Here is a 26744-nt window from a genome sequence, read left to right as displayed (position 1 = left end):
AAAAATAAAATCCAACTCCTACCATGTGATCCAGCAATTCCACTACTGGTTATATATTCGAAGAAAACAAAAACAATAATGCAAAAAGATAAATGCATTCCAATGTTCATAGCAGCATTGTTTGCAACAGCCAAGATACAGAAGCAACCTAAGTGTCCATCAGCAGATGAATGGATAAAGAAGATGTAGTCTGTATATATGTGTGTATGCATATACATGCACGCGTGCACACACACACACAATGGAATATTACTTGGCCTTAAAAAAGGATGACATGCTGCCATTTGCAACAACGTGGATCAACCTAGAGGGTATTATGCTTAGTGAAATAAGTCAGTCAGAGAGAGACAAATACTCTATGTTATTACTTATATGTGGAAGCTAGAAAATAAAACAAATGTATATAACAAAACAGAAACAGATGCACAGATATAGAGAACAAACTAGCGGTTACCAGTGGGGAAAGGGAAAGGGGGATGGGCAAGATAGAGGTAGGGGATTAAGAGGTACAGACTACTATGTATAAAATAAATAGGCAACATGGTTATATTGTACAACACAGAGAAATTTAGCCATTATTTTGTAATAACTTTAAATGGCATATAATCTATAAAAATATTGAATCACTATGTTGTACACCTGAAACTAATATAATAATATTGTAAATCAACTGTACTTCAATTTAAAAAAAAAAACCCAACTCTATGATTCTTGCAAGAGACACATTTAATATAAAAGGATCCAGAAAGAATAAAATTGTAAATGTATGAAAAGATATACAGTACAAATTTTAAAATAATAACAGAAGGGCTTATAACTATATTAATATCCAACAGTAAAATTCAGGGCAATACATATTACTGGATATAAAGAGGTGTGCTTCCTAATGATGAAAGGTTTAATTCACCATATCTTACTTGCTGTAAGGAGGTGTGGTTCTTAATGATGAAAGGTATAATTTCAGAATAATAACTTGAAATTGACATGTACCTAATAACTTAGCCTCCAGATGTATAAAGCAAAAATTGGCAAAACTCAAAGGAAAAAGACAAATTCACTGTTACAGCAACACAATTTCCATAGCCCTCTTAGTAACTAATAAAATATAAAGGTTTAAAAAAAAAATCAGTAAGAACATAGACTTGAGGGACTTCCCTGGTGGCGCAGTGGTTAAGAATCCTCCTGCCAATGCAGGGACACGGGTTCGAGCTCTGGTCTGGGAAGATGCCACATGCTGCGGAGCAACTAAGCCCATGTGCCGCAACTACTGAGCCTGTGCTCTAGAGCCCGTGAGCCACAACTACTGAGCCCATGTGCCACAAATACCAAAGCCCGCATGCCTAGAGCTTGTGCTCTGCAACAGTAGAAGCCACCGCAGTGAGAAGCCCGCGCACCACAACGAAGAGTAGCCACCATTCGCCACAACTAGAGAAAGCCTGTGCACAGCAACAAAGACCCAACGCAGCCAAAAATAAATTAATTAATTTTTTTAAAAAAAATGGAAGGAAGAAAGAAGGGACATCACAATACCACCTACAGACATGAAAAAGATCTTGAGAGGATACTGTGTTATTGAATTTTGTGTGATTGAATTTTGTCCCCTCCAAATTCAGAAGTTGGTGCCTTAAGCCCAATATGACTGTATTTAGAGATAGGGCCTTTAAGGAGGTAATTTGGGTTAAATGAAGCCATAGGTTGGGGCTCAAATTAATAGGACTGGTGTCCTTATAAGAAGAGGGGAAGAGACACCAGAGATTTCTCTTGTGTGCACAGAAGGAAGGCCATCTGAGGACACAAGGAGAAAATAGCCATCTACAAGCCAGGAAGAAAGTTCTCATCAGAAACCATCCCTGCCAGCACCTTGATCTTGAACTTACAGCCTTCAGAACACAAAAAAATTTATTTCTGTTACTTAAGCCACCCAGTCCATGGTGTTCTATTATAGCAGCCTGAGCAGACTAATACATATTATAAACAGCTACCTGTAAATATGTTTGAAAATTGAGATGGAGACAAATTCCTAGAAAAATACAACTTGCTGACATTGATATAATAAGAAATAGAAAGTCTGAATAAGCCTATCACTACCTTATAAATGAATCTGTAATTTAAAACTTGACCACAAAGAACCTACAACCCCAGATGCATTCTTCCATACCAGTGAATTCAACCAAGTGTTTACCATCACCGTCAACTTTCAGAAACTTTTTCTAGAGAATAGGAAAAAAACAAGGAGCATTTTCCAATTCATTTTGTAATGCTTGAATAATTTGATATCAAAACCTAACAAAGATATGACAAAAGAGAATAACTACTAGCCAATCTCATTCATGAATGTAGGTGACAGAATCCTAAACAAAATATTAACAAATGGGAATTTGTTAGTATGTTTAAAAAGGTACATCATCAAAAAAAAAAAAAAAAAAAAGGTACATCATCACAGCCAATAGATTTATTCCAGGAATGCAAGGAGAGTTTAACAATTAGAAATAAATAACTGAAGTCTAGAGCCACCGAAGACGATGATGGCCTCCACAGACAAATTATGAAAACAGAATATAAAGCCTGGAAGCTAGAATGACCTAGATATCCAGAAACTCCTCCATTAGTTAGATTTACAAGAAAATTTAATATGGATAGAATATTTCCAGTGGGATGGTGGATTCACAGAACATACCAGTGTTAAGCAAAATGTCATAATTCATATAGCATTAAAACATTACTTCAAGAACTAGGAAGTCTAATGATGTCCAAAGAAAATATGAAACTTCCACAGGCATCTATAGAACAAACAGACAACAATTGATTTTAGAGGATCTCCAGCTTACTATCTTCGTTATTACAGTGCAAAACACTCAAACATTTAATAAAACTGTTCCAACTGGTAAACATGATATGGTCATTCATTGCTAATAAAATATTTAAAACATGTACACATTATGTTTTCAGACAACAGGAGGAAAATGTACCACTCTATTTTTTTTCTCGTATCAAGGCACTGTCATTTAAACATAAACCTGGAATTCAGGTTTACAGGATAAGATCAAGGGAAGACATATCAGAATGCTTTAGAATAAAACTGTTTCCAAAAGAAGGAAAAGCGTAAATCACATGCTTATTTGGCAAAAGAGTTGAAATTTAAATTGTTTAAGGTAGCAGGTAAAATGAATGCTGTTGCTAATTGTGTTGATTTTTGAAGAGTTGCTAACTGCTAGTAGTATCAGAAGTATGTTCAGGATTGTTTGATACCTGTATTCATTAAAAACAAATGGTGGAGAAGGATGGATTTCTATTCACAGTAGCTCCTTTGTATAACATGCAATAAACATGATAATTATTTTGTTCATAAGTTTTGTTTAACAAACCATACCCTAAGTTTAAGTGGAATCATCAAAAAGGAAATAAGTGTATGGTATGTGATTTGAGATTAGTTTTAAAAAGTAAATAAAATGTGGAAAGTACCTTCAGAGACTATGCCATTGCTATTATGTTGATGTAATATATGTACAGCCTTGTAGAGGTAGTAAAAATCAAGTTATATCCTTTAATCTTAACATACCTATTATTTATTCTGTTTTGTATATTACTTGTGAGTTGGAATTTTGCAGAGTATTTCAGGGACAAATACAGATTATTCAATTAGTTTAATTCCTTCTTTGCAGAAGGAAGACTCCCAGGTATTGTAAGGAGATTTTATTTTTAATATATCCAGAACTATTATTTTAAAAAACCTTCAGAAGTGTAGCAATTCTTTCAGATTTATGGATTACAGATTTCCTTGGTATACATTTTTTCCTAATTTTCTGTGACACATCAGGTTAGTGACATTGAACTAATTTAACATTTACATTAACCCCAAGTGATTTTAGCACTGACTAGGAGTAATTTTATCTACCCTATCCCTACCCAGCCTCTGCCCTAACAAATATTTAATTTTATTTAATTAATTTAACTTAATTTTGAAGCTGATAGCTAATTTCTATTCTATTTTTACCAAAATGACCTTAGTAGTTCACTATTTTTCATCTCAAAGAACTGGACATACTACTTGGTCCAGTGTATTTTCTGATGGAATTTATTTAAAAAATGGAACATTGGTCTGATAAAGTCTCCTTTAATTTTGGAAAACTTAATTGTTTATCTAATACTTTACTCAGCAAAAGCAAACTACAGCCAGAGTTGTCAAAATATGAAATTAGATGTTCAAACTTTCAATTTGTAAAGCAAAGGGAGGAAAATTATTTTAAAATACTTTAGTCACTTTTATGAAACAAGGACAAATTTCTCAGCCATACACCTGAGAAGTTTTTATCAAGTTCATGCAGAGTTAAAGCTTTGAACTACCTTTTCTTGTCCAGATTATGTAGTATGTTAAAGTCAGTGAAAGTTTGTCTAAGCTTATTGACTTCAATATGCCTTTTCTATTTTTGATTATTAAAATATTTTTAAAATACACATACAAAGCATCCACATAGAAATTAATAGTGCAAGTGGAATTTATTAAAATAGATTTGAATTGCCTCAACACTATTAGATACTGAACTAGCAGTCTCAGTCAGTCTCTAATAATTGCTTTTCCACTTTGGAAATTTGACTTGTCATACATGGACATTAATAATAATTCAAGAGTGGAAAAGGGGATTTATCCCTGAGAGTTCTGTCTTAACCATTTTTAAAACCATGTATTAGTGGCTTTGGAAAACTCTGAATACTATGTTCTCTGTACTCCTTCCCTCTCTCCATCCACCACTATGAAAGTTGGTCTTTTCTTGCCCTGAATATGTCGTCAGAATTGTCATATCATGTTTGTTAGTCCTCTTTTATTTTTGAGATTATGAATCTCTGAAGAAATCTCCTTACTAGCTAACCAGTCCTGAAAGTAGAATACATCCAAGAAAAAAAAAAAAAGTCCATTTTGTGTGCCACACTCAACCTGTATGTGACAACCTAAAGCAGCGGTCCCCAACCTTTTTGGCACCAGGGACTGGTTTTGTGGAAGACAGTTTTTCCCTGGACCAGGGGTGGGGGGTGGGGGGTGGTCTCAGGATGATTCAAGCGCAGTACATTTATTGTGCGCTTTTTCTATTATTATTACATTGTAATAGATAATGAAATAATTATACAGCTCACCATAATGCAGAATCAGTGGGAGCCCTGAGCTCGATTTCACTTGCCACTCACTGATAGGGTTTTGATATGAGTCTGCAAGCAACTGATTTATTATGGTGTCTGTGCAGTCAAACCTCTCTGCTAATGATAATCTGTATTTGCAGCCCCTCCCCAGCGCTAGCATCACTGCCTCAGCTCCACCTCAGATCGTCAGGCATTAGATTCTCATAAGGAGCGGGCAACCTAGATCCCTCACATGCACAGTTCACAGTAGGGTTTGTGCTCCTAGGAGAATCTAACACTGTCACTGATCTGACAGGAGGCAGAGCTCAGGCAGTAACGCGAGCAATAGGGAGCGGCTGTAAATACAGATGAAGCTTGGCTCGCTTGCCCGCCACTCACCTCCTGCTGTGTGGCCTGGTTCCTAACAGGCCACGGACCAATACCGGTCCATGGCCTGGGGGTTGGAGACCCCTGACCTAAAGCACGTTAGTTGATTATATAGGAGGGATTGATAGGAAACCATGCTTAATTATAGTAACTTATTTAAAAGGGCAGGTTTTTAAAGTAACAGCCTTATTGAGGTATTATTCACATACCATACAATTCACCCATTTACAGTAAGTGAACAGTTCTGTGGTGTTTAGTTTACAGTTCAGTTCACAGACTGTGCAGGCATCATCATAATTTTAAAACATTTTCATTATCCCAAAAAGAAACCCTGTATTTTTTCCTCATTTCACCTCTAACCATCCCCGACCCCAAACCTAGGCAATCACTAATCTAATTTCTTTCCCCCTATTCTGGACATTTAATGTAAATGTGATCATTTGTGACTGTATTCTTTCACATAGCATAATGTTTTGAAGGCTCATCCATGTTGTAATATGTATCAGTACTTTTTTTTTTTTTAATTTTTTTTTTTATTGGCTGTGCAGCTTGTGGGTGGGATCTTAGTTCTCTGACCAGGGATCAAACCTGGCTCCTGACAGTGGAAGCATGGAGTCCTAACCACTGGATGACCAGGGAATTCCCAGTACTTCTTTTTATTGCCAAATAATATTCCATTGTATGGATATACCACATTTTATTTATTTATTCATCATTGAGGGACATTTGGATTGCTTCCACACTGGCTATTATGAATAAGGTGACTATGAACATTCAGGTACAGGGTTTTTGTTTGTTTGTTTTTTTGGCTGTGTTGGGTCTTTGTTGCTGCTCACAGGCTTTCTCTAGTTGCGGCGAGCGGGGGCTACTCTTCGTTGTGGTGTGCAGGCTTCTCGTTGTGGTGGATTCTCTTGTTGCGGAGCACGGGCTCTAGGCACGCGAGCTTCAGTAGTTATGGCTCGCGGGCTCTAGAGCACAGGCTCAGAAGTTGTGGTGCATGGACTTAGTTGCTCTGAGGCATGTGGGATCTTCCCGGACCAGGGCTCGCACCCATGTCCCCTGCATTGGCAGGCAGATTCTTAACTACTGCACCACCAGGGAAGTCCCAATATCATACTTATTAGTGAGTGTTAAAAACTTTCTCTTTAAGATTGGGAATGAGATAAGGAGGCCTACGATTGCAGTTTTTATCCAGTAGTACACAGGAGGGCCTAGCCAGTGTAACATAGCAAGAAAATGAAGTAAGATCTATAGATTGGAAAGGAAGAAATAAAACCATTTTATCCACAGATGATGTGATTGTGTACCTAGAAAATGTAAAAGAATCTGCAGATAAATTATTAGAATTAATAAGTGAGTTTAGCAAAGTTGCTAGATTCAAGGTCAGTTTTTTTATTTAAGCAGTTGTGTTTCTATATATCAGCAATAAGCAGTTATAAAATGAAATTTCAAAAATACCATTTAAAACTACATACCTTGATATAAATATAGCATAAGATATATTAAACTTCTATATAGAAAACTATTAAATGTTGAGAGAAATTAAAGAAGACCTAAATAAAAAGAGAGATATTCATATTTATGATTTCAGACACTATCTTTTGTAAAGGGGTCAATTTCCACCAAATTTATTCATAGATTGAATGTAATCTCAATCAAAATCCCACCTGGGTGTGTGTGTGTGTGTGTGTGTGTGTGTGTATGTGTATGTATAAGTGCGTTCAAATTGACAAGCTGATTCTAAAATTTATGTGGAACTGCAATAAGGTAGGATGACTTACTCTTGGATATCAAGACTTATTACACAACTAGAGTTATTAAAGACTGTGTGCTACTGGCACAACATGGACAAAAAGACCATGGAACAGAATTGAGAGCCCAGTAATAGACTTGCACGTGTACGGACACTTGATCTATGACAAAGGTGGTTCTGCAGAACAGTGAGGAAAGAAAGGCCTTTGAAATAACGGTGCTGATCAGTTGGATATCAGTATGGGGAGGGGGGTAAATCTCATAACATAGCCAGACGACTGGCATTTTAGATCTAAATGTGAAAGGCAAAACTATAAAGCTTCTAGAGATAATATAGGAGAATATTTTTAAGACCTTGGGATAAGAATTTTTTAATGAAATAAGTAGAATATAGAAAGCAATAACCATAAAAGAAAAGATTGATAAATTGAACTACATTAAAATTAAGAACCTTTGTTCATCAAAAGATATAACTACAAGAAAAGAAAAGGCAAGCCACAAAATGGAAGAAAATATTTATAGCACATATAATTGATAAAAAGCTTGTATCCAGAATATATAAAGATCTCTAAGTCAATAAGAAAAATATATGCAGCCCAATAGAAGACAGGAAAGAAAATTGAACATATATTTTTAAAAAGAGGATATTCAAATTAGCAAAAAATTTTTTGAAAAGTAGTAACCTCAGTAGTAATCAGAGAAATGCAGATTAATACCACAGTGAGATACCACTCACACCCTCTAAAGTGGCTAATATTCAAAGACTACAGTATTAAAGATTGGTGAAGATATGAAGCAGCCAGAACTTTCTTATTCCATCACCTTGGGAAACTATTTAGATCTATCTACTAAAATTGAACAAAGTACAAAATGTCATAGCTGCACTATTCACATTGGCCAAAACCTAGAAGCAGGCCAAATGGCCAACAACAAATAGAACAGTAGAATTGGGTAAATATATCATATTTCTATAAAGGTATAATATACAGCAATGAATGAACTAACTACAGATATACACAACAGTGTGGATGAATCTCACAAACTTAATGTTAACCGAAAGAAGCCAGTAACAAAAGACTGCATATATTGTATGATTGTATTTTATATAAAGTTCAAAAACTGAACTATAATGTTTGATGTCAGGATAATGGTGACTTTGGAGAGAGATGAAAGAGAATTGATTGTAAGGTGACACATGGAGGGCTTCTGGGGTGCTAGCAATGTTCTGTTGTTTGATATGGGTGGCTTTTTCCCATTATCATTTTGTTGAGGTATCATTGATGTACAATAAACTATACCTGTTTAAAATGTACAATTTGATGAGATATATTTGTGTGTGTATACATAGAAATATGCGTCCATGAAACCATCACCACAAGCTAGATAACAAATATTTCTCTCTTCTCCTTTCCCCCCCAAATTTCCCCAAGCCCTTTGTAATCCATCCCTCCCTCTACTTCAGGCTCCAGCAACTACTGATCTAATTTCTATCATTATAAATTCATTTGTGTTTTCTAGAATTTTATATAAATGGAATCATACAGTATATACTCTTTTTTTGCCTGGCTCTTTTCAGTCAGTATAATGAGTTTTGATTCACCCTCTTGGTTGCACGTTTCAAAGTTCGCACAATATTGTTCCTTTTTATTGCTAAGTAGTATCTCACTGTATGGCTCTACCATGGACATTTGGGTTGTTTACTGTTTTTAGCTATTGCAAATGAACATTCATGTGCATATGCACAAAGGTGTGCATACAAGAATGTTTATTGCAGCATTGTTTGTAATAGCAAAAAAAAAAAAAAGATGGAAACAATATGTCCATCTAAACAGGAGTGGTCAAATAAATCATGGGACAGCCATTCTTCTGGAGCACTATGTAGTTCTTTTTTTTTTTTTTTTTTTAATAAATTCATTTATTTATTTTTTGGCTGCGTTGGGTCTTTGTTGCTGTGCACGGGCTTTCTCTAGTTGCAGCGAACAGAGGCTACTCTTTGTTGCAGTGTGCAGACTTCTCATTGCGGTGGCTTCTCTTTGTTGTGGAGCACAGGCTCTAGGCGGGTGGGCTGCAGTAGTTGTGGCATGCGGGTTCAGTAGTTGTAGCTCGTGGGCTCTAGAGCACAGGCTCAGTAGTTGTGGCGCACGGGCTTAGTTGCTCCATGGCATGTGGGATCTTCCCGGACCAGGGCTCGAACCCGTGTCCCGTGCATTGGCAGGCGGATTCTTAACTACTGCACCACCAGGGAAGTCCCATACTATGTAGTTCTTAAAAGCAACAAGCTAGATCTGTCTATATCAACATGGAAAGCTTTCTAAGACACATTAAGTAATTGGACAAATTGTGAAATAATATTTATAGTAGGATCTCATTTTTATAAAAAGCTATACATATATGTGTGTAAAGTGCCTTGAGAAAGTGACTGGAAAGCTGCAGACCAAACTTAATAATACTGTACTGCACATTTGAAAGTTGCTAAGAGAGTAAATCTTAAAAGTTCTCATCACAAGAAAAAAATTCTGTAACTGTATATGGTGACGGATGCTAACTGACTTATTGTAGTGATCATTTTGCAATATATACAAATATAGAATCATTATGTTGTACACATGAAACTAATAGCATGTTGTATGTCAATTATACCTCAGTTTAAAAAATAATTACAAAATAAAAAATAATTAATTTGTAAAATGACTTATCCTTTCCCTAATCTCCTTGTGACATTCTTTCCCTTCCTTCTCTTTCACTGCATCATACCCAGTGGCGGAGGAATTCTGACTGATGCAGTCTAGCTTCAGATCCAGTGTGCTTACCACTTATTGGCTGTGGTACATGGGCCTCAGATTCCTCCATATGTAAAATGGGAATAATTATAGTACCCTTCTCATGGGATGGTTGTAAGGATTCAGTGAGATTCTGTTAAACACTTAGAACAGTGCCTGGTACATCATTAATAGTGCGTGCTGTTAAGCAAAGCATTTAACTTTCCTGGGCTTCAGTTTTCTCATCTGTAAAATGACACGGCTGAACAAGATGATCTCTAAGGTTTCTGTTAACTTAAACAATTATAATACTGTGATTTAGTGCTACTGTAAGTAGTTTATCCCTATCAGTCTAGGTATACTTTTCCCTTCTTAACTATACTTGTTTCCCTGGTACATGATGATCTGCTTTCTCAGAAATCCTCTGAAAAAAGAAGTGTGGTTAAACTTGGCTTGACTGAAGACGTCTCATTGCAGCGTTTGTAGCTGGAGCAGAATAGGTAGTGTAGTTTATTGGAGGTGTTATGAAGAGAGGAAAGGAAATGGAATCAAAGTCCATTTACACTTACTGGTAGGAAGCAAATATGAAATGATAGCAGTGATGATAACAGTTAATATTTACTGAACATTTTCTATGTGGAAGGCAATATACTGGCATATATTATTTCATTTAATCTTTACCATAATCTTATTAGGTAGATGTTCTTTTATCCCCATTTTGCAGATGAGGAAACAGAGGCACAGAGAAATTAAGGAACTTGCTTAAGGTCACGCAGCTAGTACATAATGGAGTTGGGATTTGAACATATAATCTGATTCTAGCACCCATGCTCTTATCCATTGTGCTATATTGAATTGATTCCAGATGGAGAATCAATTGAGTTTTAGTAACTAGAACACTTCAAATGAATATATATAATTTTTTACCAACTTTTTGTTTTTAAAAATGATAGTTATAAAAAAGTTGAAAGATTTATGTAAGAAACATATATATAGATTCAACAATTTTGCTTCATTTGCTTCATTTAATCTCTCTCACGCATACACACTCTCTCTCTCTCTCTCTCTCTCTCTCTCTCTCTATATATATATATATATATATATATATATACACACTCACATAAACACACACGATCTCTGTTTTTTAAAAAGTAAATGTCAGGGACTTCCCTGGTGGTGCAGTGGTTAAGAATCCGCCTGCCAATGCAGGGGACACGGGTTTGATCCCTGGTCCGGGCAGATCCCACATGCCACGGAGCAGCTAAGCCCATGTGCCACAACTACTGAGCCTGTGCTCTAGAGCCTGTGAGCCACAACTACTGAGCCCGCGTGCCACAATTACTGAAGCCTGCGCGCCTAGAGCCCATGCTCCGCAGCAAGAGAAGCCACTGCAATGAGAAGCCCACGCACCACAATGAACAGTAGCCCTCGCTCGCCGCAACTAGAGAAAGCCCGCGCCCAGCTACGAAGACCCAACGCAGCCAAAAATAAATAAATAAAAATTTTTTTTTTAAAGTAAATGACAGACATCATGACACTCCTAAGAACAATCTCCTAAACAGCAATAATACCATTATCACGTTTAAGAAGAATAACATTGAGTACAGACTGTTTTAATAACCTTTAGTCTATTTTGAGTAAGTCCAATGTTCTGTTAGAAATTGAAATCACATTGTTAAAAAAAAAATTTATCAAAATCTGACTTTTTTTTTTCTTCTCAGAAATCATATTCCATGCCCATTGGCATTGAATTTCAGCGGAGATATGCAACGATTGTTCTAGAGCTTGAACAACTGAACAAGGACCTAAACAAAGTTTTGCATAAAGTTCAACAGTACTGCTATGAGGTAGGTAATTTGTATGAATTTCCCTTGAGGGGACTGTGACCTCCACTCTTATCTGAAGCTTAATACTGTTACCATCACATTTCAGAAAATCCAAATTAAGCCAACATCCTTTAGCAGAACCATATTTTATATATATTTCTATTCCTTACAGCATCAGTATTGAAGAGTGCTTTATACACAGTGAGCTATCAATTCTGTTGGTTTTTTGTTTGTTTGAATTACAAATGATTATATTATAGCTCTCCAAAAATTTAGAAACATCCAGAAAAATAATTTCTTTTAATTCCACTACCCCAAAGACTGTATTTTGCTTTACTTCCTCCTAATTTTTTTTTTTTTTTACCATACATGCTTTTTCTCACAAAGTTATGATCATGCTGTGTATATAATTTTGTTTGTTCCTTTTTAAACTTTATATTTGGGAATTCCCTGGTTCAGACTCCGTGCTTTCACTGCCGAGGGCCCAGGTTCAATCCCTGGTCAGGGAACTAAGATCCCGCAAGCCATGCGGCGTGGCCAAAACAATTTAAAAAATAAATAAAAATTTAAAAAATAAACTTTACATTAGAACTATAGATTCTTGAACTTCAGTCACATAGATTATAGGGTTATTTGTGAATTATCATTATTGTTATCATTATCATGCACATATAATTATATATATATATGAAGGTGGTTCAACAGGTTCACCTAAAATTTGAGTTTCTTACTAAAAGGTAAGAATTAAATGATTGTGATGAGTTTAGTGTGCTCCTGCATTTGCTTTCTTAGAGGCTGTATATTTCCAGTAAAGCCACTCTTATTTTTTTTTTCAAGTATAGTTGATTTACAGTGTTTCAGGTGTACAGCAAAGTAATTCAGATACATATATATATATGTTTCTGAATTTTATATATATATTATATATATAATTATATACTTTTTCAGATTCTTTTCCATTATAGGTTATTACAAGATATTGAATATAGTTCCCTGTGCTATACAGTAGGTCCTTACTGTTTATCTGTTTTATATATGGTAGTGTATATCTATTAATCCCAAATTCCTAATTTATCCTTCCCCCGCCCCTTGGGAAACCCTTTGGTAACCCTTTATATGTCCCCTTTTCTGTGTCTGTGAGTCTATTTCTGTTTTGTAAATAAGTTTATTTATATCATTTTTTAATCTTTTTTTGGTATCATTTTTTTAGATTCCATGTTTAAGTGATATCATATGATCTTTGTCTTTATCTGTCTGACTTACTTCACTTATGATTATCTCTAGGTCCATCCATGTTGCTGCAAATGGCATTATTGCATTCTTTTTTATGGCTGAGTTATATTCCATTGTATGTATGTACCACATCTTCTTGTTTTGTTCTGTTTTGTTTTTTTCTTATATTATACCACATCTTCTTTATCCATTCATCTGTTGATGGACATTTAGGTTGTTTCCATGTCTTGGCTGTTGTAAATAGTGCTGCTGTGAACATTGGGGTGCATGTATCTTTTTGAATTAGAGTTTTCATCTTTTCTGGATATATGCCCAGGAGTGGGATTGCTGGATAATTGCTGGATAATAATGGTAACTCTATTTTTAGTTTTCTAAGGAACCTCCATACCATTCTCCATACTGGCTGTACCAACTTATATTCCCACCAACAGTGTCTGAGGGTACCCCTTTCTCCACACCCTCTCCAGCATTTATTATTTATAGAATTTTTGATGATGGCCATTCTGACCAGTGTGAGGTGATACCTCATTGTAGTTTTGATTTGCATTTCTCTAATAATTAGAGATGTGGAGCATCTTTTCATGTTCCTGTTGGCCATCTGAATGTTGTCTTTGGGGAAATGTCTCTTTAGATCTTCTGCCCATGTTTTTATTGGGTTGTTTGTTTTTTTGATATTGAGCTATATAAGCTGTTTGTATATTTCGGAAATTAATCCCTTGTTGGTTGGATCGATTGCAAATATTTTCTCCCATTCAGTAGGTTGTCTTTTTGTTTTATTTAGTTTCTTTTGCTGTGCAAAAGCTTTTAAGTTTAATTAGGTCCCATTTGTTTATTTTGCTTTTGTTTCCATTACTCTAGGAGCCGGATCCAAAAAAATATTGCTGCAATTTATGTCAAAGAGTGTTCTGCCTATGTTTTCCTCTAGGAGTTTTATAGTATCTGGTCTTACATTTAGGTCTTTAATCCATTTTTGTATATGGTGTTAGAGAATGTTCTAATTTCGTTATTTTACATGTAGCTGTCCATTTTTCCCAGCACCATTTATTGAAGAGACTGCCTTTTCTCGATTGTATATTCTTGCCTCTTTGTTGTAAATTAATTGACCATAAGTGCATGGGTTTATTTAAAGCCATCTCTATTTGTGATATGAGATTCTTAAACAGTTTTTTATGACGCTAGCCTCATAGTTAAGTCCCAAAGATCTGCCATTGGTGATGTTATCAATCCACTTGAATAGGACTGAGGGACATGAACTGTGATTACCTGTAACTAAACTCTGAGTATATTTTGCTCATTCCTTTAGCCATCCATTATCATTCATTTTTATTTTCCGGGTAATTGTCATTTATCTACATAGCAACATGTGTTGTGCTAGCAAACAGAGCTCTCCCCGTGGACTAGCGACCATCCACAAGAGGTGCAAACCAGGCAGTCCAAGATAACATGTAACAAAGCATGCAGAAGTGGATTGCTCACCAGTCTTTCTGTATCTCGTTATGTACGCAAGGCCGTATGTGATAGGCTCATTTCCTAATGGAGTAAAACGATGTAATTTTCACAAAGCTCTTATGGAAGTACAATATCGATTGTAAAATAAGAACAAGTAAGTCTACTTCTAAATATATACCAAATATATGTGAACATGTATTTACCGAAAGATATACACTAGAACATACATAGCATCACTGTTCATTATAGCTAATAATTAGAAATTACCCAAATACCCATCAATACTAGAATGAATCAGTAAACTGTCATATAATATACAATGGAATTCTCAGCAATAAGAATGAATGAACTCTGGGACTTCCCTGGCGGTCCAGTGGTTAAGACTTTGCCTTCCAGTGCAGGGGGTGCAGGTTCGATCCCTGGTCAGGGAGCTAAGATCCCACATGCCTTGCAGCCAAAAAACCAAAACATAAAACTGAAGCAATACAGTAACAGATTCAATAAAGACTTCTTTAAAAAAATGGTCCACATCAAAAAAAAATCTTAGAAATTAAAAAAAAATGAATGAATGGACTCAACTACTCACAACACCATGGATGAACTCATAAATATGTGAACATATTTGTTCATATGTAAATATTGAACAGATAAAATCAGACACAAAAGACTATATAATGCATGATTCCATTTATGTAAAGGTCAAAAGCCAGAAAAAGCCAACATATGATACTGGAAGTCAGGATGGTGGTTACCCTTGGAGTATTATACTGGGAGGTGACAATTGGTCTCTGAGGGGCTGGTAATGTTCCATTTTAATCTCGATGCTGATTTCTCATGTTTGATCTGTGAAAATTCATTAACCCATACACTTTAGGATTTGTATCCTTTTATATGTTTATGTATACTTCCATTTAAAAAAAACTTTTAAGTTATTAGAAGACAAGGTTGTTCACTGCAGTGTTACTGATAATCGCAAAATATTAGAAAAAACCTAAATGCCCATACATAGGGAGTTGGCTAAATAACCTATGGCACATCCCATGGTGGAGCAGTGTGCTGCTCTGAGAATGATCAAGGAAGCTCTCTGGGATGATTAGGAGGCACATAGCTACCTTAACCGAGGTGATCAAAGATAACATCAGCAGTACTGGGCCAGATAAACATCACGCGCCTCCTGATCACAATGCACTGAGAAGAACTCAGCATCACTTTTGTGGTGTTCCTGCCAAAGGTGTGTAACCTTAGTCTAATCAAAAGGAAACAGACAAACCCACATTGAGGGATATTATGCAAAATAATTGGCTGGTGCTGTTCAAAAATATCAAGGTCATGAAAGACCGAGGAACTGTTCCAGAGTAAAGGAGTCTAGAGAGACAGGACAACCAAATGTTTTCAGGGGGAAAACTAGCTATGTGTTGGGACAGTTGATGAAATCTGAATACAGACTGTTAGAAAATGGCATTATAAATAGTGCTGGATTCCTGATTGTGATCCCTGCACTGTGGTTATGTAAGAGAATATCCTTGGACTTAGGAAATACAAACTGGAGTATTCAGGGGTAAAGAGGCACAGTGTTTGCAACTTATTCTCAAATAGTTAAGAGAAAAAAAATTATATACAGGCAGAGAAAGATCAAATGTTTAAGTCAAACAGTAAACCATAAGCAGTTAGTGAATCTGGGTAAAAGGTTATCCAGAGTTTTTTGTTCTATTCTTTTTTTTTTTTTTTTTTTTTTATTTATTTATTTTTGGCTGTGTTGGGTCTTCGTTTCTGTGCGAGGGCTTTCTCTAGTTGCGGCGAGCGGGGGCCACTCTTCATCGCGGTGCGCGGGCCTCTCACCATCGCGGCCTCTCCTGTTGCGGAGCATGGGCTCCAGACGCGCAGGCTCAGTAGTTGTGGCTCACAGGCTCCAGAGCACAGGCTCAGCAGTTGTGGAGCACAGGCGTAGTTGCTCCGCGGCATGTGGGATCTTCCTGGACCAGGGCTCGAACCCGTGTCCCCTGCATTGGCAGGCAGACTCTCAACCACTGCGCCACCAGGGAAGCCCTGTTCTATTCTTTTTTAGAAGTTTTAAAGTGTCTCAAAATTAAAAGTTACCAAAAATATAAAACAAATCAGAAAAAAAATACAGTTAGAGGAGAAAAAACTTCTAAGGTAAGAGTGAGCATCATTTTTGTTATAAATGCTAGATTTATAAAAATCCTAACCTGAAAACAGGGCACAAACACACAGAAATTATCATGGCCTTAGGAATGTACATCTTATGTTTTAATTATCTGTGTTCAGCTTGCTCCAGACCAAGGGCTCCAGCCTGCAGATCAGCCGACAGATATGAGACGAAGGTGTGAGGAAGAAGCACAGGAAATTGTTCGGCATGCAAATTCCTCAACAGGACAGCCCTGTGTTGAAAATGAAAATCTGACAGACTTAATCTCCAGGCTTACAGCTATTTTATTACAAATTAAGGTAAATTTCGGAGAACTTTTCGGAGAAAATATTAAGAATATTTTCTTAATTTTGACACCTAAACAAACTATGCTAATTTGTTGCTAAAAAATTAAACTGTATATTAGAGCAGAGTGTTGGTCTGTATCTGAACTATAATTCAATTAAATTTTGAAATATTTTTTCCTTTAGTGTCTGGCAGAAGGAGGAGACCTGAATTCCTTTGAATTTAAATCACTTACAGATTCATTAAATGATATCAAGAGTACAATAGATGCTTCTAATATCAGGTAATTCATTAGATGTATTCTAATTATTTTTATATTAAATTCATAGTGATTTCCAGTATAAGCTTTAAGACTTTTGCATATTTATGAAGTATTCATATGATTTTTATCCTTTAAATAAATTGTAAACGAGCTTTTCGGTTATATCCAGTCTATTGACAGAGTAGAATTTTCAGATGGATTTTTTTATATAAAGGAATCAGAAGACATATAATATTTAGGTTTGGATTTAGCATGGATTTCAACTTAGAAGTCTTCCCCAAAGAGAGATTCGTCCTCTCTTTCCAGTACTCCCGTGGCTTCTTTGCTTCTTTCAAATATACTTTTTCAATTACTACTGAAGTAGAATTATGGCTAATGTAAAGGGAAGATTTCTTACTTACCTGGGGTCATTATCTTAGCTATTTCCTAACTGCAATTCAGCTCTGCCTTTTTTAAAAATTGTTTTTCTTCATTTTGTGAGATAATGTAGTTAACCATGTTTCTTCTTTCTTTAGTTGCTTTCAGAATAATGTAGAAATTCATGTTGCACATATTCAGAGCGGCCTGAGCCAGATGGGAAACTTACATGCCTTTGCAGCAAATAACACCAACAGAGACTGAATAGAAGATTTAATTATTCCAACTGCATAGGACATTGTTTTTGAGAAGTTCTCTTCCTTTATATAGGCTTCCAACACCAAATAAACCTAACTGCTGGAAAACAAGGGAAATTTAAATCTCCAAATAAGGCATTTTAATATACTGTACTGCTTCTTAAACCAGCATTGCTGACCAGCATTATATTTATTTTTCTTTTATTATTCAGCTGCAGTAGCACTGCTTATGTTACATATGTTTATTAGCAAGTACTTTTAAACTGAAAATGTCTGAACATAATATAATTTCACGGAAGAATATGTTGACCATCTTTTTAACGTGCATGAATTCAACCCAACCCATGCAGACAACTACTGCAGTGGAGAACGTGAAGAAACATGGTCTTTTTGTGCATTATGCATGGCAATGTGGAAATTCCATCTAGAAAATTACAACTCCAGTTCATTTAGTTGATCACCACCTCAGTCTTCAAAAGATAACATCATGAGATATGGGAAGTCCTCATTTTTAGGAAGCCACTGGAATATAGGTGGGAAATATGGACTTTACAAGTATATATGATATATACTTGCAATGTGACATGGTTCTATAGATCATTTTATAATAATAAATATTTTAATTTATCATAATTTATAAAAGAAACCTTTGTTGTTTGTCTGTTGAAAGAAAATGAAGGAGCAGGAAAGAAACATTACTGCAAGATGCTTAATTTCAGCAAATGAATTTGGCATGTCTCTTCCCATCAATTCAGGGGAAGATGTGCTATTGTTATGGGATTTATTTAAAAAAAAAAAAAAGACTGATAACACACTATTTTCATATTTTTTGTTTATTTGCACAGCTTTTGAACCAGATTACTGGTTAAAATCCAACAGTTACACAATTTTTAAAGTAAAAAGATTTTATAAGGAAAACAAATATAATAGCCAGTGCTAGGAAATGGAGAAAAAGGTTTGTATTTGGTTATGGGCTTTTTTGGTTTTTGGTTTTTTAAGGAAAACCCTGCCTAAGATGTTAATCTTGTAAAAAGTGTGTATTTGGAATTTTCTCTGTTTTAATATAGAATATTATAAAGTCAAAATAAAATAAATTGTTTTCAGATTTGGAGTTTAAGATATAGCTGTAGAAGTGGCTTTGATTCTTTTAGATGTCTCATAAAATGAGACTTTTTATATGTTAATGTATAATAAAATTGAAACAAGATTATTTTCCATTTGAAATTTTTGTATAGTTTAAAAATGCTTCCATATTCTTTGTTGGTATTGTGCCACTGCAGAACTTTAGTGCAGAGTTTATATTTAGCTAAACTGTTATGTTAATTAAGAAATGCATAAATCTTTTATTCTTAATATTTGTAATTCTAAATAAATTGATCTATGAAAATTAATATGATCTACATTTTCATTTAATTAATACAAGTTGATAAGTATTCCTTCTATTTAAAAAGTTTTTAAAAATTATCATTTCCACTAAATTATATTTTTAGGAAAAACGGTACAGATTAATTACCAAGTCATTTTGAATTAAAATATCATTAGGGGTTTTTTTTCCCATCACTGAGTAATCACTGTGGAAAACACTAAGCAAGTAAGTTACTTGGCTTACTATAGACCTAGAGAAGGGTTTATTTTTTAATATATTCTGCCTAGACTTAGGTAAGCATTTTTTTCATTTTTTCTTTTACATTTCTTAAGGCTAACTTGTCACACTTAAATTATACCTCGTCATTGTAAAGCAATTATACTCCAATAAAGGTGTTAAAAAAATAATAAAATAAATTATACCTGGTTTTGCACATATTTAATTAAGCATTGTCCGTATCTTTCAGTGCCATCATGTGTTGATGGCAAGAACTGTGCCTAAGAATATATTTGAATTTTATTTTTGTGTAAGGAAGAAGGAATCTATACAATTCAAAGTAGTCACTTGGGGTCAGCTGTACATTCATTTAAATGATGCTGCCACTGCTTAACACATTTTTGGAGCTCTAAAGAAAACTATCAAAGCCAGATTGAGCGAGCAAGCAAGCATATCAGGTGTTACGTAGATTTGGTTCTGAATTACTGTTAGTTCCAAAAATCAGATTCACTTGCTACCATTGAGAATCTACAAAAAAACTTGCCAATTAAAATTTTTCCCTTGAATTCATGCACTTTTCTCCATCTACACTATCACCAGTACTCTTAGCCCAGCTGCCATCATCACTAGCCTGGAACACAGCAGTCATTTCCTAACTTATCTCCCAGTATCCACTCAGCTCTCCTCAGATGCAGCCAGAGCGATATTCTTAGAACGCAGGACTGGTCATGTTATCCCCATCTGAAGTCTTACGGCTCTCGGGACAATTTCAGAACTCTCTTACAAGACTTACACAGCCAGGCATGACCTAGCCTCCCCTACAATTTCTCCATCCTGCTCCTTACCCCACAAGGCCTTTGCACACTCAGTGACCTCTGTGTTCCCTCTCCTTTTACCTTGGTAACTCCTGATCATCCTACAGATCTTACCATCAGCATCACTTTCTCAGGGAAGCTTTCTTTGACCACAACACATCATCTCCAGGTCTTCGTGTACCCCTCCTTCCAGCACTTTGTCACATTTGCAATTTTATATTTCTTCTTTTGTCTACATACTGGCCTCTTTGGTCCATGAGGGGAGGGACCGTTGCTGGTTTTGCTTACCATTTTATTTCCAGGGCCTGATAAAGTACCTTTTATAGGCACCAAATATTTGTGGAACAAATGAACAAATAAGAGTTTCAAAAGAGCTCTAAGCAACATTAGTGTCACTGGAGTAAAAGTATGGTCCTCCATGATGATTGCTTTGAAAGATGAGACAGTACTCACTTGGGTGTACAAATTCTGCTTAAGGAGTTGCCTTTAAACCTGTCACGTTATCATTAGTCCTAACTAAAAAGGCCAGGCTAACATAGCAGGCATTATATGGTGGTGAATAAATGGTGGACTGAGTTAGTCCTAGATTTGAGTCCTGGCCGTCATTTATTAGCTATGTGATTTGTCAACCACTACTTAAAATTCGTAATCTTTAAAACAATAATAGTCCCTACCTTATATGACAGTTGTGAGGATTAAACATATAGTGCCTATAATAAATACATTTAGCAGTTAGTGTCTCCTAAGAGTTTGAAAGGGGTACAGATCACTGTTCTTAGAGGATCCCACATTAAAAATTGTGGCAATATTTAAATATTTGTAGATCTTCTAAACTCTTCACTGGGGAAAACAGAACATAACACAATGTAAATGCAATGATAAAGTTAATAAGCTAATTACCAGGTTTCCTTTAAATGTGATCCTTAGTGGACTGCAAGTTTTGTTTTTTTTTTAAAGTCATTTGCTTATTTTTATTTGAGAATATCCAGGAAAAGTAAGAATGGAAAGAAAATAAAGACCGAATGTTTTAAGTTTTTCATGTAAAATGTGTTGAAATTGTCTTTCTAGCTTTTTAAATTTTGTATTTAGTATTTATAATTAAAGTGATTCAAAATTCAGGAATGTTTATGCCAGTGATTTAAGTAATCATTTACGATAAAATAAAAATATCCTGACACACGAATGTTTAAGTGAAATAAAGTAGTGTAAATGGTTTTTTATAATGGTTTCTTTCCCTTACAACAACAAAAAAAACCAACAAAAATCTTCAAATTGCCTACAGATAAGAAAGAAGTGGTTTGTACTTCACTAACTTTAGGAGTGTTTCTATTACTTTTTAAAATAAAGCAATTAGTTGCTGATGTAACTGAAAAGTTAATCTGGTGCTGGGACAGTTTGACAGACAGATGAGACTTGCCCCCCACCTCACACCATATTCAAAAGTCAAGTCCAGGTGGACTGAAAGCCTAAACGTGAACGGCCACTGTAGGACGACAACCCAGGAAAATACCTTTATAATCCAGGAGCAGGAAAGATGTCTTCAACTGGACGCGCAACGTGCTAACAATAAAGGAAAAGACTGATACACAGTTGACCCTTGAACATGGTGTGGGGAGGGCGTTTAGGGGCCAACCCTCCCTGCCGTGGGAAATCCCCGTGTAACTTTACAGTCAGCCCTCCTACATGTAGTTCCTCCGTGTCTGTGGTTCCACATCTTCAGATTCAGCCGTCCAGAGATGGTGCAGTACTGTAGTATTTTCTGGTACAAGTGGGGAAACAGACGCGGACAGGAGGCGACGTGCACCCACTTGGCCGCAGACCCGAGCTTTGGGGCGGACAGGGCCCTGCCCTGCGCTTCCCCCAGTGGGCGTCTCTCCCCGGCAGGGGACTGGACTGTAAGTTAGTTATTGTATGTCTCTCAGTTGTGAATGTATATCATCTCATTTGGCCTTGTCACAAGTCTAAATGCGAAGGAAGCGCTCTGTGATTGTGAGATTTCCTGGCCACCCCCAGGGCAGGCCCCGAGCACGATGTTTGGCACATAACAAGCACTGAAAATGGTAAGAGCTAATGTTTATCATTTAATTTTTGGTTTCAGACAGCTTCTAAGGGTTCAGAAGGCAAGTCTGCTACTAAAGCCTGAACTATGTCCTGGTTGCTTTTAATAGTGGATTTGCTACTCTGAAAAGTGCAAGCCATTTAACACCTCTATGAAAATCAGGGTAACTGGCATGTATGATCTCTGAGGCATTCAGCATAGCTCTGACTCTTCTAGTAATCATCAAGACCTGAGTCCTGGGGAATTCCCTGGCGGTCCAGTGGTTAGGACTCCGCACTTTCACTGCCAAGGGCCCGGGTTCAATCCCTGGTCGGGGAACTAAGATCTTGCAAGTCACGTGGTATGGCCAAAAGAAAAAAAATTCCATTAAAAAAAAAAAAAAGACAAACCTGAGTCCTGGCACCAGCCATGGCTTCTCATGAGCTTCCTCCAAAGCACAGTTTACAAAGAAACCTCACCTATGATTATCTCATATACAAAGTTTCCTTTTGTCCTTAGGAGTTTGAAAACCCTTAAAATCTCGAAGCAATAATTTATCTTGGGCTAACTTAGTAATTTACATACATTCTTACCATATAAATTGGGAAAGAGAAATCTCCTGAAACCAGAAGACTCATGTTACTAAACTTTGAACAAGCTGGATAGACTTTTAACCAAGTTAAATTTCTCAGCACAGTGGCCTGCTGATACCATGATTACTGGCTTTATAAACTACATTTTCAGAAACTTTCCTTTTAGAAATGTTTCTCATGACCACAAAATATGTACTGAGCAGTTATGGAGTGAAGCGCTGTACTAAGTGCTATCTAAAGGACAGAACTCATTTAAATAGAATTACAATGAAACATTTGTGGAAAACATTTAATAATAATAAACTGAAGTTGCACAGAAGTACAATAACAAGTGCTAAGGGTAATGCTGCAGTGATTGAAGTAACAGGTACAAAATGAGGATTAGAAAAAGTTACAGCCTTCAGAAAGAGGGAGGTCTAGAGTGTTTTGAAAGAGAGGTTATTCATTTGGTTCTAAAACTGAAAGGAGTGGCTTTGAGACAGAGGCATATATTGTGGATGGGTGACCCTAAGAAGATGCACATAATTGTCCTGTAGGCTATCAATGTCAGTTATCTGGAAGGGTAACCAAAACGTTTTTATAATTTGGTAGCAATTGGAGGCTACTACAGATTTCTAGAGAGTAGTTTTTTAAAAGCGGAGAAACTTGAGGCAGGGGGCTCTTGAATAATCTGGATGCAGGATCACTGGAGCTACGAATGAGCATAAAGATGTCAGGCCAAATTTAAAAAGTAGTAAATCTTGATGATAGGATGAGGATTGAAGGAGCTGGGTTAACATGAGTCTAAGGGTATAAGCCTTGGAGGAGCCATATGAAGACAGCAGCTGTTAAGCACAAGGGGAAACTGAGTCGAACCAAGGAGTTCTTGTGAAGATAGTGAGTTCTGAAAAACTAGTTCGAAAAAATAACAACAGGACTGGTAGGAAGGAGCAGGTATGCAGACCAAAATGAAAGTGCAGATTTGGAGATGCACTGGTAAAAAATGCCAGAACTCCTAGGGGGTGTGTACTATGAAGAAAGAACAGGCCATGGGCAAAAGTTCATGGGCAAAAGGGGAAGAAGCTTCACAGGTGAGAGATGACCCAAAACCACTACCAAGGTTAACATGGATGAGTCCTTAACATGGAAGCCAGAAAGGATGGTATTCTGATGTGTGTCTCCCTGGCTGTCAGTCATGGTTCCTCTGACCTTATCCTGAATTCTCTCAGACTCCTCAAGAGTTACCAAAGGCAGAAAAGATGTGTTCCTCCCATGAGTCCAGCTTTGAACCAATGTCTTCAGAGAGAGGAGAAAAGGTTTCAAAATTCTGAGCTTGGGAGCTAGGGTCGGAGATGTCTCCTCCAACCTTGTTGGGATCCGGCAGGCAGTTCACATCTACCTCCAGAGGCAGCTGGGGCTTCAAATATTCTGCTTCAGTTTCACAAGCAGCGTGGTGGAGGAAAAGCTCTGGCCTGGCTGAAGACTGAAAGGATTTCCCGCTCTGACGACGCGACTTGGCGCGCCTGTTCTGGAACCACACCTGGAAGGGGGGAGAGAGAAACTGCTTTTGGTTGGGTCCTCATGCTACTATTACACCTTCATAGTTCATAATAAGTTCCAGTTTAACATGCCCTGGCTCCCTGCTCCCAAACCTTATGGTTTTCACAGAACACTTCACAAATCAGAGCACCTAGCTTTCTCGGCCTCACCATTCCCAGATGCAAAATTGGAATAATACCTAGTTCTAGCTATACTTTATATAGGGACATCTGCAATGAAAAATGAGGCTACAGAAATAGCAGCACTTATGAATTTTAGGGAAAAAATGCTACTATGCTTAAAGATGATAGCCCTTAAAAGAATTTGGAAAATTAGTTTTTGAAAGTGTACTCCCTTGTCAAATTATTTAAGGAGGCATTTTGCCCAGTGGACTTCATTCATTTATATGAATAAATTTTTCAGCTCACTATTTCCCCACAAATACCGAGGAACCTGTCCTTATTACTTTAGGCAACAAACGCACCTTGCGCTAGATTTTTCAGACTGTGACGAGAAGCTCCATATGCTTCAGGCTTTACCCCAAGACACTACATCCTTTACAACCCACATTGCAGACCCAATACCTGCCAAGAAAGTGGCCTAGGGGCCCAGGGGGGCAACTTGGTGAGCCAGCAGGAGGAAACACCAACTGTGCCTCATCTGTCCCTTCTTCCTGGATAAGGAAAAAGTGTGAAAATACTTCCTATTACCTTCCTGCTGAGGATTTACTTTCTGACCATTTCAAGACACCAGCTAGCCTCCTCGGAGGGGCCCTTATTATCCTCAGCAATGAGAGGCAGAAGTCACTGAGCGTGCGGCTGAATTATTTCATTTAAGCCTCACAATCACCGTAGGCAACAGGTACTGGTTTTACAGCCTAGGACACCGAGGCTCAAGGGAAGGAACTTGCCCAACGTCAAGCAAGTGGCACCGGAGAACGTGCCGGCCCGCCGCGGCCGCTCACCTGGATCCTGGACTCCGGGAGCAAAGTGAGCGCGGCCAGGCGCTCACGCAGGTGGATGTCGGGGTACATGGTCCGGCGGAAGACGAGCTCCAGCAGCTGCAGCTGCTCGGGTCTGAACGACGTGCGCTTTCGGCGCTGCGACGCCGACGGGACGGCCGCGCCTTTAGGGGGCGCAGGCGGGCCCAGGGCGGCGGAGGGCGGCGCCGCGGGCCCGGGACCCCTCCCGAGAAAGCCGGCGAAGGCCACTGGGGCGCCGCGCTCCGGACCGGGGCCCGAGGGACGCGCGGGGAGCAGAGCAGCGGCGGGGTTCGGGGGCGGTAGGAACGCCCCGCCGGAGTGGGCGGGCCGGTAGGCGGGGGGCGCGGCGATCTCCCCGAACTGGAGCTGGCTGGGCTCAGCTGCGGCCATCGCTGCCGGACCCCAGTGAGCCGCCGGGAGGGGCACGGCCTCTAGTTATACCGGCCCCGGGGCCGAGGGAGGGGGCCCGGTGTGGCGGCGCGATCAAAGGGGTGGACGCCCGTGTCTCTTCGGGGTGCGATCCCGCCCCCCGCCCCGCCAGACGCCGGTGGGGAATAATCGCTTCCGCTGCCCGTGGGATGGAGGGAGGGAGGCGTGAACTTGGGCCTGGGCCCCCTCCGACCCCTCCCCCGTTCATCCGCCCCGCCAGCCCCGCCACCGCCACCGCAATCCACATCCCCCAGAGCAGGTCTGCCCCGGGAGCGCGGCGGCTAGGGGCCCCTCGAGTGCGTGGGCGGAGTGCGGGCGGAACCGCCCTCCTCTGGGGTCGGGTCACCCGCTCAGGGCGGCGAGGGCCGGGGGCCGCCTCTCTCTCGCATGGCCAGGTCAGTGAGCCTTGCCCGCTGCCCCGTCTGTCGTCATCAAAGGTATTTATTTACCCCCCCCTGCTATGTGCTAGACCCTGTACCAGGTTGGTCAAACAGCCCAGCCCCTGTCCTCCGCAAGCCTCCCTAACAAATCCTGAATCAGAAGAAGGGGGTGCAGATAAAGAGACCTCAAAGAGAGGCAGTAAACTCACCTTGGAGGGGAGGAGACCTTTTGTCTGGAATGTCCCTGTAGACCTAGGAATAAGGGTACCCTAGGCACAGCAGGGTTGAGAATGTGCCTTTCTAGACTCATTTATTGACTCCTGATCTGGCCTTTCTGGAGATACCCAACAATGCTCAAGACGCGTCTGAGCTGGAAGGGAGGAGATGAAAGGGGCACCACCAAGTTTCCACTCTCTCTTGCCTCTGCCCTTTGGTCCTCATTTAAGGTTCCCGTTTTACCCTGATTTGTACTGTGGTTATGGTTTATGTATCTGCTTCCCCTCCTAGATTGTAAAGTCTTAACAGGAACCACTTCTCTCGTTCAGGTCTGAGTGTCTGCTT

General features: G+C 38.2%; 2 protein-coding genes and 1 long non-coding RNA gene across 8 annotated transcripts in view; 2 read left to right on the top strand and 1 right to left on the bottom strand.

The window, feature by feature from the left end:
• Positions 1-23827, top strand: part of LIN9 (lin-9 DREAM MuvB core complex component) — a 107893-nt gene extending 84066 nt beyond the window's left edge. For all 5 annotated transcript variants that reach the window (XM_082393291.1, XM_082393293.1, XM_082393292.1 and 2 more), the window contains 4 exons: positions 11732-11857; positions 16805-16984; positions 17156-17253; positions 17748-23827. In XM_082393291.1, the coding sequence (XP_082249417.1) occupies positions 11732-11857; positions 16805-16984; positions 17156-17253; positions 17748-17853 (510 nt within the window). In that variant the 3' untranslated portion in view covers positions 17854-23827. The remainder of the gene's footprint in view (positions 1-11731; positions 11858-16804; positions 16985-17155; positions 17254-17747) is intronic.
• LOC309629358 lies at positions 1291-11514 on the top strand. Its single transcript, XR_014245010.1, has 2 exons — positions 1291-2398; positions 2430-11514. It is a non-coding gene; the product is annotated as an uncharacterized lncRNA (long non-coding RNA).
• A 100-nt stretch (positions 23828-23927) lies between the features above and the next one.
• MIXL1 (Mix paired-like homeobox) lies at positions 23928-25764 on the bottom strand (the record flags this gene model as incomplete). Of its 2 annotated transcripts, none has more annotated exons than XM_082393338.1 (2): positions 23928-24414; positions 25357-25764. In XM_082393338.1, the coding sequence occupies 2 exons, from the start codon at positions 25762-25764 to the stop codon at positions 24088-24090; spliced, it is 735 nt and encodes a 244-aa protein (XP_082249464.1). In that variant the 3' UTR covers positions 23928-24087. The 2 variants fall into 2 exon arrangements, with proteins under 2 accessions (XP_082249464.1, XP_082249465.1); XM_082393339.1 differs by having other exon boundaries at positions 23928-24393.
• Positions 25765-26744: the final 980 nt, after the last annotated feature.

The sequence above is a fragment of the Balaenoptera borealis genome (assembly GCF_965194805.1).
Source record: "Balaenoptera borealis genome assembly, chromosome: 1".
In the NCBI taxonomy this organism is placed as follows: Eukaryota; Metazoa; Chordata; class Mammalia; order Artiodactyla; family Balaenopteridae; genus Balaenoptera; species Balaenoptera borealis.
The sequence above is the reverse complement of the archived record's forward strand: the minus strand, read 5'-3'. Positions and strand labels throughout refer to the sequence as shown.